Genomic DNA, 12,986 nt, shown 5'->3' on the forward strand with positions numbered 1-12,986 from the left:
AAAATATATACATATAGATGAAATAAGTTATATTCAAGTGAATCAATCTGCAGTTGAATCATTTATATGTAAAATAATGATGTTTTTCACAGAAGGAGTCTAGAGTCCTCACTTAGAACGTAATTATATTTCAGTGCTAAGGTACTATGCTTGTGTGTGCTCTTGCAATACAAGTAGGCCATGAATAAAGTACATTTCCAAAAAGTTCAATATGAAAAATATCCAATCTTCTTTCCCTACTAAGACTGCCCAGGTAGAGACAAGTTGCTTCCCTATATCCATCCTCCTTAGTACTAGAATGCTGACCTTGTTGCGGGTACTAATGTATCCAGGTAGAAAAACGACATTACCAGTTCCCCATTTAGACAGAGAAGACAGCTAACAACATGGAAGCAGAAATCACTGTATGAACTTACTACAAAAGCTCTTAAGTGAGAGCTAAGTCAGGAGGTACACCCTAATGCCTTGGTTACTTCCTCTTTCTCCTCACCTGGAATCAAAGCATGATAGCTGGGGCTAAAGGAGCCCTTTTGAGGCTGAGAGAACTGCAAAGACTTCCACCCTGACATTTTGAGCCACTGAACTGATAGCAGCAAATGCCCACCTTGTTACAGAGAGAACATAACCCCCAAGCTTTAGGTTACTACAGTAGCCTCTGTTACTCTGAGCTGATACAGCAAATATCAGGCAAAAGAAATGCACTACTGCCCAGGATATAGCAGAATTATTCTTTATGAAATTCATCAGTTATAATATGAATATGAAATGGGAAATGCAGGAGAGTTGTGAAGGAGAAGTGATTCTGGAATATGGTGACCTGAATGCAGCACCTTTTCCTTTAACCCCAACTCTAAGCCACTTGCTTCTCTTGAGCAAAACGACTTCTACTAGCATGTATGGGTAACTGTGTATAAGCGAAGCCTTAGGTTCTGGCACAGAACTGGTGTGAGGCATTCTCTAAAGTGGGCTGAGTAATTAACTGAAAAACAGCAGAAGAGTACTGAGGACGGGCAACTAGGGGATCCTGAGAAGAACCTGAAAGGCAGAGAAGGCTGGGGCCATAGCCCACAGTCCTTCCCATCCTTGCCGCCCAGGAAAGTGCAAGCAGACCAGAAAGCCAACAGGGAATTGACAGTCTGTCACTGCAGGCCTATGACAATAGAGACCCCTTTGCCTACGGGGAAGGACTGATACCACAGAGTGTTCTTCAATAACCAGTCTTGAGCTTCGATAAAACAACCAAGGCAAATTGCCTGTAAAAGGGGGCCCAGCTGCCTATGAAGGAGACCAAGCAGAAAAATAATATCCATACTCTGTAAAACAGAACATCTGTAGGAGACAGAGTACTTTAATTAAAAGGAATTACGTCGGGAATTCCCTGGCGGTCCATTGGTTAGGACTCCGCGCTCTCACTGCCGAGGGCCCAGGTTCAATCCCTGGTCGGGGAACTAAAATCCCACAAGCCATGCAGTGTGGCCAAAAAAAAAAATTAATTAATTAATTAATTGGAATATGTCAATTACGTATGAGAATTTAAGGAGATTCAAGTACAGCACTCAAAAAAAAAAACCTTTTAAAAGTGAAAAAAACATAATTTCCTAGTTAAATATTTTTAGAGAATAAATTGAAAGAGAAATACAACAACCTGAGAGTCACTTACCCAGTCAGGAAATCCTTTACAGTCAGATGGGAAGGAGAGCTATTTGATGATATACACAGATTCAGAGAGAATATTATCCACATGATTTAATGAGAAAAAGAACCATAAAAAGTCTCTAACTAAACAAATTAACCAGAACAAAGGACAAAAATTAGAAGAAAATGAATAGCTGGTGTACATACACACCTGGGTATGCAGAATATACAAGTTAAGTAACAACTCTTGGGGCCTCCCTGGTGGCACAGTGGCTGAGAGTCCGCCTGCCGATGCAGGGGACACAGGTTCGTGCCCGCGTCCGGGAAGATGCCACATGCCGCGGAGTGGCTGGGCCCGTGAGCCATGGCCACTGAGCCTGCGCGTCCAGAGCCTGTGCTCCGCAATGGGAGAGGCCACATCAGTGAGAGGCCCGCGTACCGCAAAAAAAAAATAAAATAAAAAAATAACAACTCTTGAAACAAGGGATATATTTTTAAAAGAAATTCTATTAAGTAACACACCATTTCATCAAAACTTAGGAATCTGGGGGGAAGAAAGGCAGGAAGATAAAAGCATCCCCAAAGTTGCAGGGCAGGCAGAGGTTGGGGGGAGCACTGAGTGGTGGCAGGAAGAAAGGAGAAGAGGGAACTAATAGAGAAATAAACATCTTGTGGAAGAAATCATATTTTTTGTGGAGAAAATGGTTGAGGCTCTAGCTATCAAATAAAAAAATCATGTGCATCTGATTATGAAAGAGGGGAAGAAGAAGTAAATCACTAAAGAAAAAGAAGAGCAGAACTAATAAATTAAGAAGAGGGGGAAAAAAATGAACAGTGACTTGAACAGACAGCAAAAATAAGGAAAATTCAAAATAAGTTATAACAATATAAAATAAGTAATGAGTGTAAAGATGACAAGAATAAAAATCAATTATATCAGTCATTACACTACATATGAAAAGGCTAAATTCTCTTATTAAATGAGATTGTAATACTGCATTATGAAATATAACCTAGCTAACATGATTACAAAAAGATAAAACAAAATGATAAACAGTAAATTAAAATGAGTAGACAAAGATATACAGATAAAAGCAAAGAAAAGAAAGGCAATAGTGTACCACACAAGGTTAAATTAACAGCTGAATGCACTAAACAGAATAAAGCATAACGTTATGTAATGATATAAAGCATATTTATGAAAAACATAGAACAGTGAGAAACCAGTAGCACAGAAATCTTAAAAACGCAAGAAGAACTAGAGAGGGAGATTTTAAAATACCTTTCAAAATTGGACAGATAGGTTAAGTAATAAAAAATAATAAATAAAAATATACAGAAAATGCCATTAATCTTAAAACTTTCAAAGTTCAATATCCATCAAAGATTTAGAAAGACTATCTAATAATAGATAATAAGAAGAAGAAAGTCTAATAATAAGAAAGTCTGATAAACTATAAAATCATAACTTTTCTTGAAGAGTGCACTGGCTTACCTATGGTGGATCACAGAAGGAGGAGCTGCCGGCCACCACACAAGCAAGTAAGAAATCAATTAACATTTTAATAGTTTGCTAAGGAATGCATGTGAGACAGCTTGACTGTATAGAACCACCAGAAGCCCCAGACCCAAGGGGAGTTCACACACACTTACAGACTCTTTTCCAAGGGCCTCCCCATATAAGATTGGGGGACAGAAAGAAGGACAGAGAGACTCCTTCAGTAGTGCAGAAGGAGAACAGCAGCCGCTGCAAGAATGCACAACACCCCATACCTCCTGCCCTTATCTTTCTCTCATATTAGGAGAAGCCTTTAGCTACTACAAGAACGTAGCAAACTCTGTCATCTCCAGGATACAAATAAAGATCAACTGCTGCTGAAGGAAGCAGTACAGGCTCAGGAATTTATACCACAACCTCAAAGGATTCTTACCATTGGGTGAGGGACAGGAAACACTCTCCCACAAAAAAACCAATCACTGATACAAGACACAAGTTTGGCTCCTACGGGAAAGAGAGGTAGGAATGCTATGGAAACTCAACTCCCAGAGCTCAGGCTCATAAACCCCAGATAAGAGTGAAGCTGGACCAAGACAGAGAACAGAGAGAACACAGACCTCAAATAACACAGCGGTCTACTGTGGGGGAAGGACAAGGGCGTGGCAACTTGGTGAGAGAACCCCACTATGATGCAGGCACTCAGGGACAGGAGAAAGCTGAGAGTAGAACAGAGACACTGAGAAAAACCTGGAGCACCCCGGCCACCACCCTAATCACAAGGCAACTCTAGAAGAATCTGAAGCCTAGGGTGCACTGAAAGTAACAAAAACAACATAATGCAAACCCACCTCATCTCCTAACTAGGTTGACCCAAACTCCCACACTAAACAGGATGACAAAATAAAACACGTGCATATTTCCAAACATAAATACTATTTACCACACTCTGATTGTTTCACACCTGACACTGGCATTACAATACTGACATTGTATTACTGGCAATACAAAAATAAAAACATACAAGGAAACAAGGGAAAAAACAGCAAATTCTGAAGAAACAGAGCAATCAGCAGAATCAGATGCAGAAATGACACAGACATTAGAACTATCAGACAAGGACTTTAACAATAACTATGGTTAATTTGTTAAAGAATGTACTAGAAAAGGCAGATAACATGCAAGAACATAGGGGAAATATCAGCTAAGACATGGAACCTATAAGAGAGAATCCAGTGAAAATGCTAGATATAAAATCATGGTTTCAAAATTGAATTCCTTTGACAGACTCACCAGGTAACTTAACACAGCTGAGAAAAGCAGCAGTAAACTTGAAGGCAACAGAAATTACCTAAACAAACACAAAGTGGGAAAAGAAAAAAAAGAGAAAGAAAGCAGAACAAAGAATGTAAGAGCTGTGAGACAATATCACATCAACTGGTCTGACATACGTGTAATTGGAGTCCCAGAAGAGAGAAAGCTTATGCCAGAAGTAATATTTGAAGAGAAAATGGCTAAGGATTTTCCAAAAATGATAAAAGACATCAAACCACATATAAAATAAAAAAGCAAGTTTTAAAAAAAATTTTAAAGACATCATATTCAAACTGTTAAAATGCAAAGAAAACGAGAAAAACCTTGAAAGTAGAGGAAAAAAGATTATGCGTGAAGAATGTAACTTACAGCAGACTTCTTGTCAGAAACTTTGTAAACTAAAAAAAGAACAAGTGATATCTTCAATGTAATGAGAAAAAAAAAAACCTGTCAACCTAGAGAAGATATCTTTCAAACAATAAAGCAAAATATTTTTTTTAGAAAAACAAAAGCTGAGAAAATTCACTGCCAGCAGACTTGTGATACAAGAACTGCTCAAAGAATATGATAGCAGACAGAAATATAACTCAAAACAGAGAAATGAAGAGCTCCAGAAATGGAAACAAAGGTAAAGAACGCAATTTGCCTTATTTTTTAATTGTTCTAGAAGATAACTGATAGTATAAAGGGCAAAGAGTAAAATGTACTGTAAGGTTTATAACACACAAAATCGATGAAAATGATGGCATAAAGGATGGGAAGGAGGAATTGCCGGTATAACAACTATATCTCACTGCCTTTTTGATATCTGTTGTCTAACAGACCTGTCAAAATCAACATGCCTTAAACCAAACTGCAGATCTTCCCCATTTAGACCTGTTGCACCAAAATCTTCCCCTATCTCAGCCGCTGGCTGACAAACCAATCCTCCCAATTTCTCAGGCTGAAACCCTTGGAATCATCTTCCCTTTCTTCCACTTATCTCATCAGCATATTCTATCTTCAAACTACACTTCCAACACTGCCACTACCTTGGTCTAAGACACCATCACCTCTCACGTGGATTACTGCAAAAGAATCCTAATAAGTCTCCCAGTTTACACATTCACCCTTTGGTCAACTATTCTCCACACAGCAATCAGGGTGATCCTGATAAACTCAAGTCAGATCACGTAACTCCTCTGCTCAAAACCCTGCAGTGGCTCCCCATTTCACTCAAAGTAAAGCCAATGGCTTCACAATGCCCCAAAAGGCCCTAAGAAATGTAGGTCTGGTACCCTTCTCTTCACTATCTCTCTGACCTCCTCCCCTAGTACTCGGCCCCTCGGTTAAGTCCATTCCAGCCTCACCAGCCTCCTTACTCGTGGAACACAACAAGCAAACGCCTATCTTAGGGCCTTTACTCTAACTGCTGCCTAGAATGTTCTTGCCCTAGAAATGTTTGGCTACTTTCCTCCCATCCTTTAAGTCACTGCCCAAATTTCCCGGCTAGTGAGGATTAACTGGACCAACCACCTATGTAGGAAAACATCCTCCCACAAACACACACAGTCTGCCAAGTCAACAACACCCAGCTCTACTTTTTCTTTTCTACAGCACTTATCACATTTTAACACAGTGTAAGACTTTTCTAATCGTTCCTTGTTAATTTTCTTCTCCTCTCACGAAAATGCAAGCTCTGCAAGAAGCAGAATTTCTATTTTGTTCACTACCGTATTCCAAACAGCTGGTACCAATCTTGGTAATAAACATTTACTTAATAACTGTGTAAAACAAGATCCAAAGAAATGAAAATAATGTCCTATCCTCCGCATAGAATATGTTCAGTTATTAAAAATAACAAATTAGAGCCAAAGCAGATTACCTAGAGGGATTTCTACGAGATACTGCTGAATGATACTCTTTTCTCCTTTTTGTAAAATAACTTTTTAAAAGTGTGTGAATAGGTATGCGTCTGTACTCATGGAAATGAGCATGGATGAAGCATTTTATCAGTATATTGAAAAATAATTTTTGGTTTTCTTTTTTAAGTGAAAGGGATGTACGGAAGAATCTGAGTTCCAATTCTGACTAATCCCCTTGTGATAGAACCTTCTTCACAGTGTCCTCATCTATAAAACAAGGACAACAACGGCCACCTCGCAGACTTGTTGTAGGGCTTAAATACAAACTGTGTAACACATCCAGTAACTATTCTGTCACTAGCAACTAGCCCAGTGCCTAACAACTGCAATTGCTCAATAAATATTTGTTGAAAGAATTAACTGTAGCTGTTATAATCACACACAAAAACCAAAATCTGAATCTGTAATAACACCAGGAAATACAAAGCTGCATTGAGTCACTCTTGTAGAGTGTAAATGTGTGAACACAGAAAAGAGATAGCACATATGGCAGGCATCGATGGTGACTATTTTCCCTCTGATTATGTTTCCAGATTAGCTATCACCAGCCACCAGGAACCGTAAACAAACATCTACTGGCAGAATTGTAGCCAGAGCGTAAAGACCCATTGTTTCTCCAGGAGAGTCACCTTCTGAGTGGATCAACAAAACACCTTCTTCCACAAAAGCTAGTCTTCTTGCATTAAAATGTATGCATGGTGATTCTTCCTCCATGCTTTTACTTACTTCTCTTTGGGGGTTTTCTCTTTCCCATATGTTTTTCTAACCCTATACAACTTGCCTCATTTTTTTAGCTTCTTGTATTTTCACGAACTCAGATTCAAACCCTTATTTCAGTTATTTTTCTCTTGGGATTTTACCTCATCAAATGTCTTTGCTACAAATCCCTCAAAGAGAACCAAGGTGCCTGCCTTGGTGTGAAGGAGAGGGAGAGGGAGATGGTGCTGTGGAAGGAAGAGGAGCTTGCAATACAGCTGTGAGCAGCAAGGTTCCCAGCAAAGTTTCTCTGGGCTTCAGTGTCATCATCTGTAAGATGAGAAGGTATAAGATGAGAAGGTGCAAGCTGGATTCCCTCTGAAGTTCTTTTAAACGCCATCATTCCGAACACCATCAGAATCTATTATTTCCTATTCTACTTCTCCTGTACATATTTTCCCTTCCTCTTTATAAGGGAACCACTCACCCAGGCTTTACTGCATGAATGCCAACCTTGTTGACCTCTGCTAGAATCAACACTGAAAACAAGGCAGAAGAGTCATCAACATGGTAGATCTGCAATGCGTACATTTTATTGGGACCAGTATGTGAGGAAGGATGCACTGTAAAATGTTCCACGTAATGTAGACAAGGAAGAATTATACTTTGGAGCTGTGGTAGCATGTATAATGGCCCACGGAAAACGTTTACATCCTAACCCCTAGAATCTGTATGTTACCTTACATGGTAAAAGGGACTCTGCAGATGGGATTACATTAGGGACCTTGAGCTGGGGAGATTACTCTGCGTTATCTGGGTGGACCCAATCTAATCACAAGGGACCTTGTAAGAGGAAGCAGGAGAGTCGGAGTCAGAGAAGGAGATGTGATGACAAAAGCTGAGGTCAGATTGATGTGGGGTCATGAGCCAGGGAACGTGGGCAGCCTCTAGAAAACTATAAGCCAAGAAACGAAACTCCCTTTAGAGCCTCCTGAAGGAACCAGCCCTGCCTGCCCATCTTAGATTTATATTCTCCAGAACCATAAAATAATAAATCTGTATTGTTGTTGTTTTTCTTTTTCGTTTTCTTTTCTTGTTTGTTTGGTTTTTTTTTTGCGGTACGCGGGCCTCTCACTGCTGTGGCTTCTCCCGTTGCGGAGCACAGGCTCCGGACGCGCAGGCTCAGCGGCCACGGCTCACGGGCCCAGCCGCTCTGCGGCATGTGGGATGTTCCCGGACCGGGGCACGAACCCGTGTCTCCTGCATCGGCAGGCAGACTCTCAACCACTGCACCACCAGGGAAGCCCAAATCTGTATTGTTTTAAGCCACTAACTGTGTGATAGTTTGGAATCAGCAATAGGAAACTAATGCCTCCATGCTGCCAATAAGTTGTGTCCTGAAAAGAAGCTGTGGATAAGATCCTAGGGTATTTGGCAAGTTTGAACTAGGAACCTGCATTTGCTCAAGAGAAGAGCAAAGTGTAGTGGGAGACTGCCCTAGGGTTCAAGGGCACAGGACGCCACTCAGGAGTCCCTAAGGCAAAAAGGCACAGGGATGAGAGGGAAGGAAGCCAGGAACTGAGCTACCCCAGTGGGGTCAATTCACTGTGGCTGGTGTGTATCAGGGGACCTGAGCCTTAACAATGCTCCACCAGGAGGCTCCACCTCCATTCACTCTCTAATGCATCACCCCGTTTCTTTCTTTCACTTAACACATGCTGCAACTGTCTTGGAAATCTTCCCTTCCTTTACCTGTTTGCTACGTCTCTCCCCACACAAGAACACAAGCTCCATGTGGACAAAGACTTTGTCTGTTTTGCACCCGTCTGTATCCCCAAGGCCTAGCACGGTACTGCCACACCTGAAAGACTAAAAGTCAGAGGGAAAGAAAAACCAACAGCCTACAACAAACCTCAAGGAAACGAAGAAGAGTGGTAGTGGTATATGTGCCACCTTAACCCTTTCCATAAAATCACAGAATCTGAGAGCTCAAAGAAATCTTATGGTTTACCTCTCCACTTTCTGAGTTCAAACACAATGTCAAACACACCACCGCCTCGTTAATCATATAAGCCGGCAATGAAAAATATGGTCATGATATAAAAAAATGTAATGTAGTGAGATGTTTACATAACTTTTCATCCTATGTATACTTCCTATATTAGCTTTGAGTACCTAACATTAATTTTAATCTGCCTAGTAACCTAGAATTCCACATCTTTTTTACAACATTAAACTGTGCTCATGAGACAACACATGGCAAGCGCTTAGAACAGGGTCTGGCATGCTAAAGTGTTAAATCTACTGTTTTGTATTATTTTTTATCTTATCCTTAGCAAATTGCAATGCGTATAAATGTGAATGAACTCAGGCCTCCTTTTTCTACTCTAGGGCTTTCCAGCAGACTCTCATCCATTCTTTCTCCAAGAATAATGGCTCACACAGAAATATCTACCAGATGACCCTCTCTTCGTGCAATCTCTAAGTTTCCATAATGGCAAGAAAAGGAAAGGACTTTCCATAATGGCAAGAAAAGAAAAAGAAGTCTTTCCCATTTCTTCTTCTTGTCATTTTGTAGATTTTATACAAGGAAAAAAGAAAAAAAAAAAGCAGCAGCGGCACCAGGCCTACAAAAAAGGACAACTGCCAAGGAAACACCGAGTGGGACTAAGGTGGAGCCAGGGAATTAGGTGACTCTGCTGCAGGGACTCCACTCCAGGAGACTCCACACAAAAAGGGGTGGGTCTCGAATGGGATTAGGGATCCCATTGGTAAGGGAATCCCCAATCAACATGGTGAATGTAGCGGGGGTAGAGGGTCTAGCAAAATCCCCCAACCTCAGTACATCTCTGGATTAGATTCTCTGAACTGAAATCAACAGATGACATGAATTGCAACTGTTTTTGAAAAACAGAATTGTTATACAAGCATGCGTGTTATAAAAGTGTGATAAAACTTCTGTGATACATTCCAAAATTTGTTTAGAATAGAGAACATAAAAACTTTTAAGTAAGGTCCTTAATAGAGCTGCTGAAATACTTTTTCGCAGACCCTCTGATTAATGGCCAGAGTTAAAGCTAGTACAAGGTAACTTCAAAACTACTTAAGCGTCGAGAAACTATATGCAAACTGGTAAGGGATGCACTGATATTCATATTAGCTTTACAGTACAGCTAAAGTCTGCTGGAATAGCTAAAATCAGCTTCAGCTTTGTCCTCAGCTTCTGGAAGGCAAAGGAGCGGAAGCCTACTTCAAGGTCAGTTCTGGCATCAATGAACCTGTCAATGATCAATGACCTTATGATTATCTTGTGATCACCACTAACCTAGATGACCAATAGTATGTCATTTGGATTTATGGCAAACATCTGCATATTCACTTGAACTATAGGTAAGCATTCTAGATGTGACCTGGATGAAACCATGCGTTTTACGTGTTGAAGTTACACAAACCAGGAAACGATAAGTATCTGTAAGTACTGCAATGATAAAATGCAATAATATATGATTTTGGAAGCTGTTCATTCTACACCCCAAAATAATTTAAAACTTCCAAGTAACTTATTTCATGGAAAAAGAATGTGGAATTAATAAAAATATCAAAAGAACATACATCGGCCAGCTGTTTCTAAAAACCTAAATAATATAAGGCAAAAAATAAGGATAATTTAATAATTCTAATATTTGTACCATTTTTACTATATTACTATTAAAAACATAAAACAAAATAATGTTTAAGAACTGTGTTTAACTTTTAAGTACTTATATTCAGTCCTGAGACCTTCAAGAAAAATCCATTTGGGAATTTTCATAGCTTGTGAGAAAATTAAAAGCAGAATCTCAACTTCTGCTTTGAAAGAACGTTGAATTTAACATTTACCCTTTTGGCAAAAACATCTATTCAGATCAAGTGTTTACACCTGCTTTTCTCCTTTGCGCATTCTCCCAAACTCCCATTTGAAGGAGTAAATACGGGGTTTATTGTTTCCAGTTTTACCCTGGGAGATACTTACAGACCCTGCTGTCACCTGTGCACCTTCCTTCACCTGCTCCTTAGGTGAGGGGGTGGGGAAAGACTCATACTCAGATGAAAGACATCCTGGTGTCTCCGGTGCATCTTGTGAACCTCTTGTTAGCCCACCGTAACTGAACAAGCCTGCTCCTGCCCAAACCTCACCCCTACACAGTGGGGGTGAGGGGTGCTGGGAAGCTGGCAGAAACAGATCTGGGAAGGACATGAGCTTTGGACTAAGAAGCGATGGGTCTGAAGCCTAACTCACTAACTCAGCAGGAAATTTAACCTCCAAGTACTTCTGCTTTCTCCTCTCCTACAAGAGGATTAAGACTGTTCTCACGGGAGTGCTGTGCCAGTGAAGTTACTAACAGAGGTAACGCAGCAAGCATGGGCCCTAGCACCAAGTATCTGCTCAGTAAACGCTGGCTCTCATGACCCTGGGCATTTCACCACTGCCTCCGTGATTTCTGATTTCACACATCCTTTGAAACGGCTATAACACAGGTCTCATCGAATCCAAAGACTTGGTATTGTCCAGTAATCTCTCTTCCTAGGCCTTTGCTTTCAACATCCAACATTCCCAGGCCGTTCCCTTAGGGCCACTGCCATGTGCTGGTCCTACTCACGTGTCTCTAAATCTCTGGAAGGAAAGATCCGAGGAAAATCCAGAAAAGCTGAGAAAAAAGTTCAACGATTCATGCATTATCTAGCTGGCACCTCCCAGGATTCACATTACACATTCTGGAAGGAAGGAAAGAACTGCGGGGTGTCTGAATGACATGCTAAGGCCCGCGTTGAGCTGCGCTCTGGGCAGCTCCCCGCAATCCCCACAGGGAAAGTGAGGCATTCCCTACAGGAAGAAAGGCGGCGATGGAGCTCGTGCGCGCCTGGGAAGACACCCGCCCACGCGTGCCTCTGCCCACTCCCGGAGCCGACGAAGAGGGAGGCTCCATCCCGACTCACTTCCTGCAGGGGAGGAAAGACATCTTGCCGCAGGGCGGCCGGCGGCAGTTCCGCCTCTGGACCGGCCGGCTACAGAGCGCGCCCCGCCGACACCTACGTGGCGCTGCCCGCTCGCGAGGCGCGGCGGGCGAAGGCCACCCCCGCCGCCCTAGCCTCCCCGCGGGGCTCCCGGCCGGCCCGGCGAGGGACGACGCAAGTGAAGCCCGCGGAGCCCCCGGCCCGGCGGAGGGGCGAGCCCGGGAGGCGCAGGGCGCGCGGCGGGAGCAGAGGCGCGCAGGCCGCCGCCGGGTCACCCACCTTTCTTACTCTGCGGGCCGTGTAGAGCCCCATCCCGTCCTGAACCCGGGAGGACTTCAGGGAGAACCTGTCCGGCACGTACATGCCCAGCATTTTCCCAGCCGCTGCCGCCGCCTCGCTTAACACCGGCGGTCTGCGCCCGGGAGACGACACATGGAAATTTGGGGTGCCGGGGTGGAGGGGAGAGGCCGGCGGGGAAGGAGGAAATGGAGTTTTCCTCCCAGAATCCCCACCTCCCCGCCGATTCCAGGATCCCCCGCGGCTCAGCCCCTCCTTGTCCCGGGTCTAGCTCGGCCCGGAGCCGCCGAGGCCGCAGCTGCCATTGCTGGCGCGGGGGCGTGGGGGGCGCGGGCCCGGGCGCTGCGGGCGCCGGGACGCTGCGGGCGCGGGGACGCCGCGCGCTGATTGGCCCGAAGTTAGCGGCTCGGACCCGCTCCCGGGCGTGGAGCCCGGGGCAGGGCTGACCCCAGAGCTTCGAACCCGGAGGCCGGGGAGCCGAAGCGACCCGCCCGCACCGTGCGCCCCGCGCAGCCGCGTGCGGACCCGCCCTTGACCAGCTCTGGGTTTTGAGTCTCTGAGCTTGTACTCCCAGTCGGCGAATTTTGCACTCTTCAGATGCAAAACGAAATGGGCCTTGACCGAGCTGGCGCCATCCTCCAAAACAACTT

The 12,986-nt window shown here is 43.3% G+C and overlaps 1 protein-coding gene across 2 annotated transcripts in view; it reads right to left on the reverse strand.

Annotated features, from left to right (window-relative positions):
- The window catches only part of PRDM5 (PR/SET domain 5), a 220,956-nt gene extending 208,178 nt beyond the window's left edge, over positions 1-12,778 (reverse strand). For both annotated transcript variants that reach the window (XM_027103618.1, XM_027103617.1), the window contains exon 1: positions 12,319-12,778. In XM_027103618.1, coding sequence (XP_026959419.1) covers positions 12,319-12,411 — 93 coding nt within the window. In that variant the 5' untranslated portion in view covers positions 12,412-12,778. The remainder of the gene's footprint in view (positions 1-12,318) is intronic.
- Between the last annotated feature and the right edge of the window lie 208 nt (positions 12,779-12,986).

The sequence above is a fragment of the Aethalodelphis obliquidens genome, unplaced genomic scaffold (genome assembly GCF_003676395.1).
Source record: "Aethalodelphis obliquidens isolate GAN/ISIS:26980383/991018 unplaced genomic scaffold, ASM367639v1 scaffold6, whole genome shotgun sequence".
In the NCBI taxonomy this organism is placed as follows: Eukaryota; Metazoa; Chordata; class Mammalia; order Artiodactyla; family Delphinidae; genus Aethalodelphis; species Aethalodelphis obliquidens.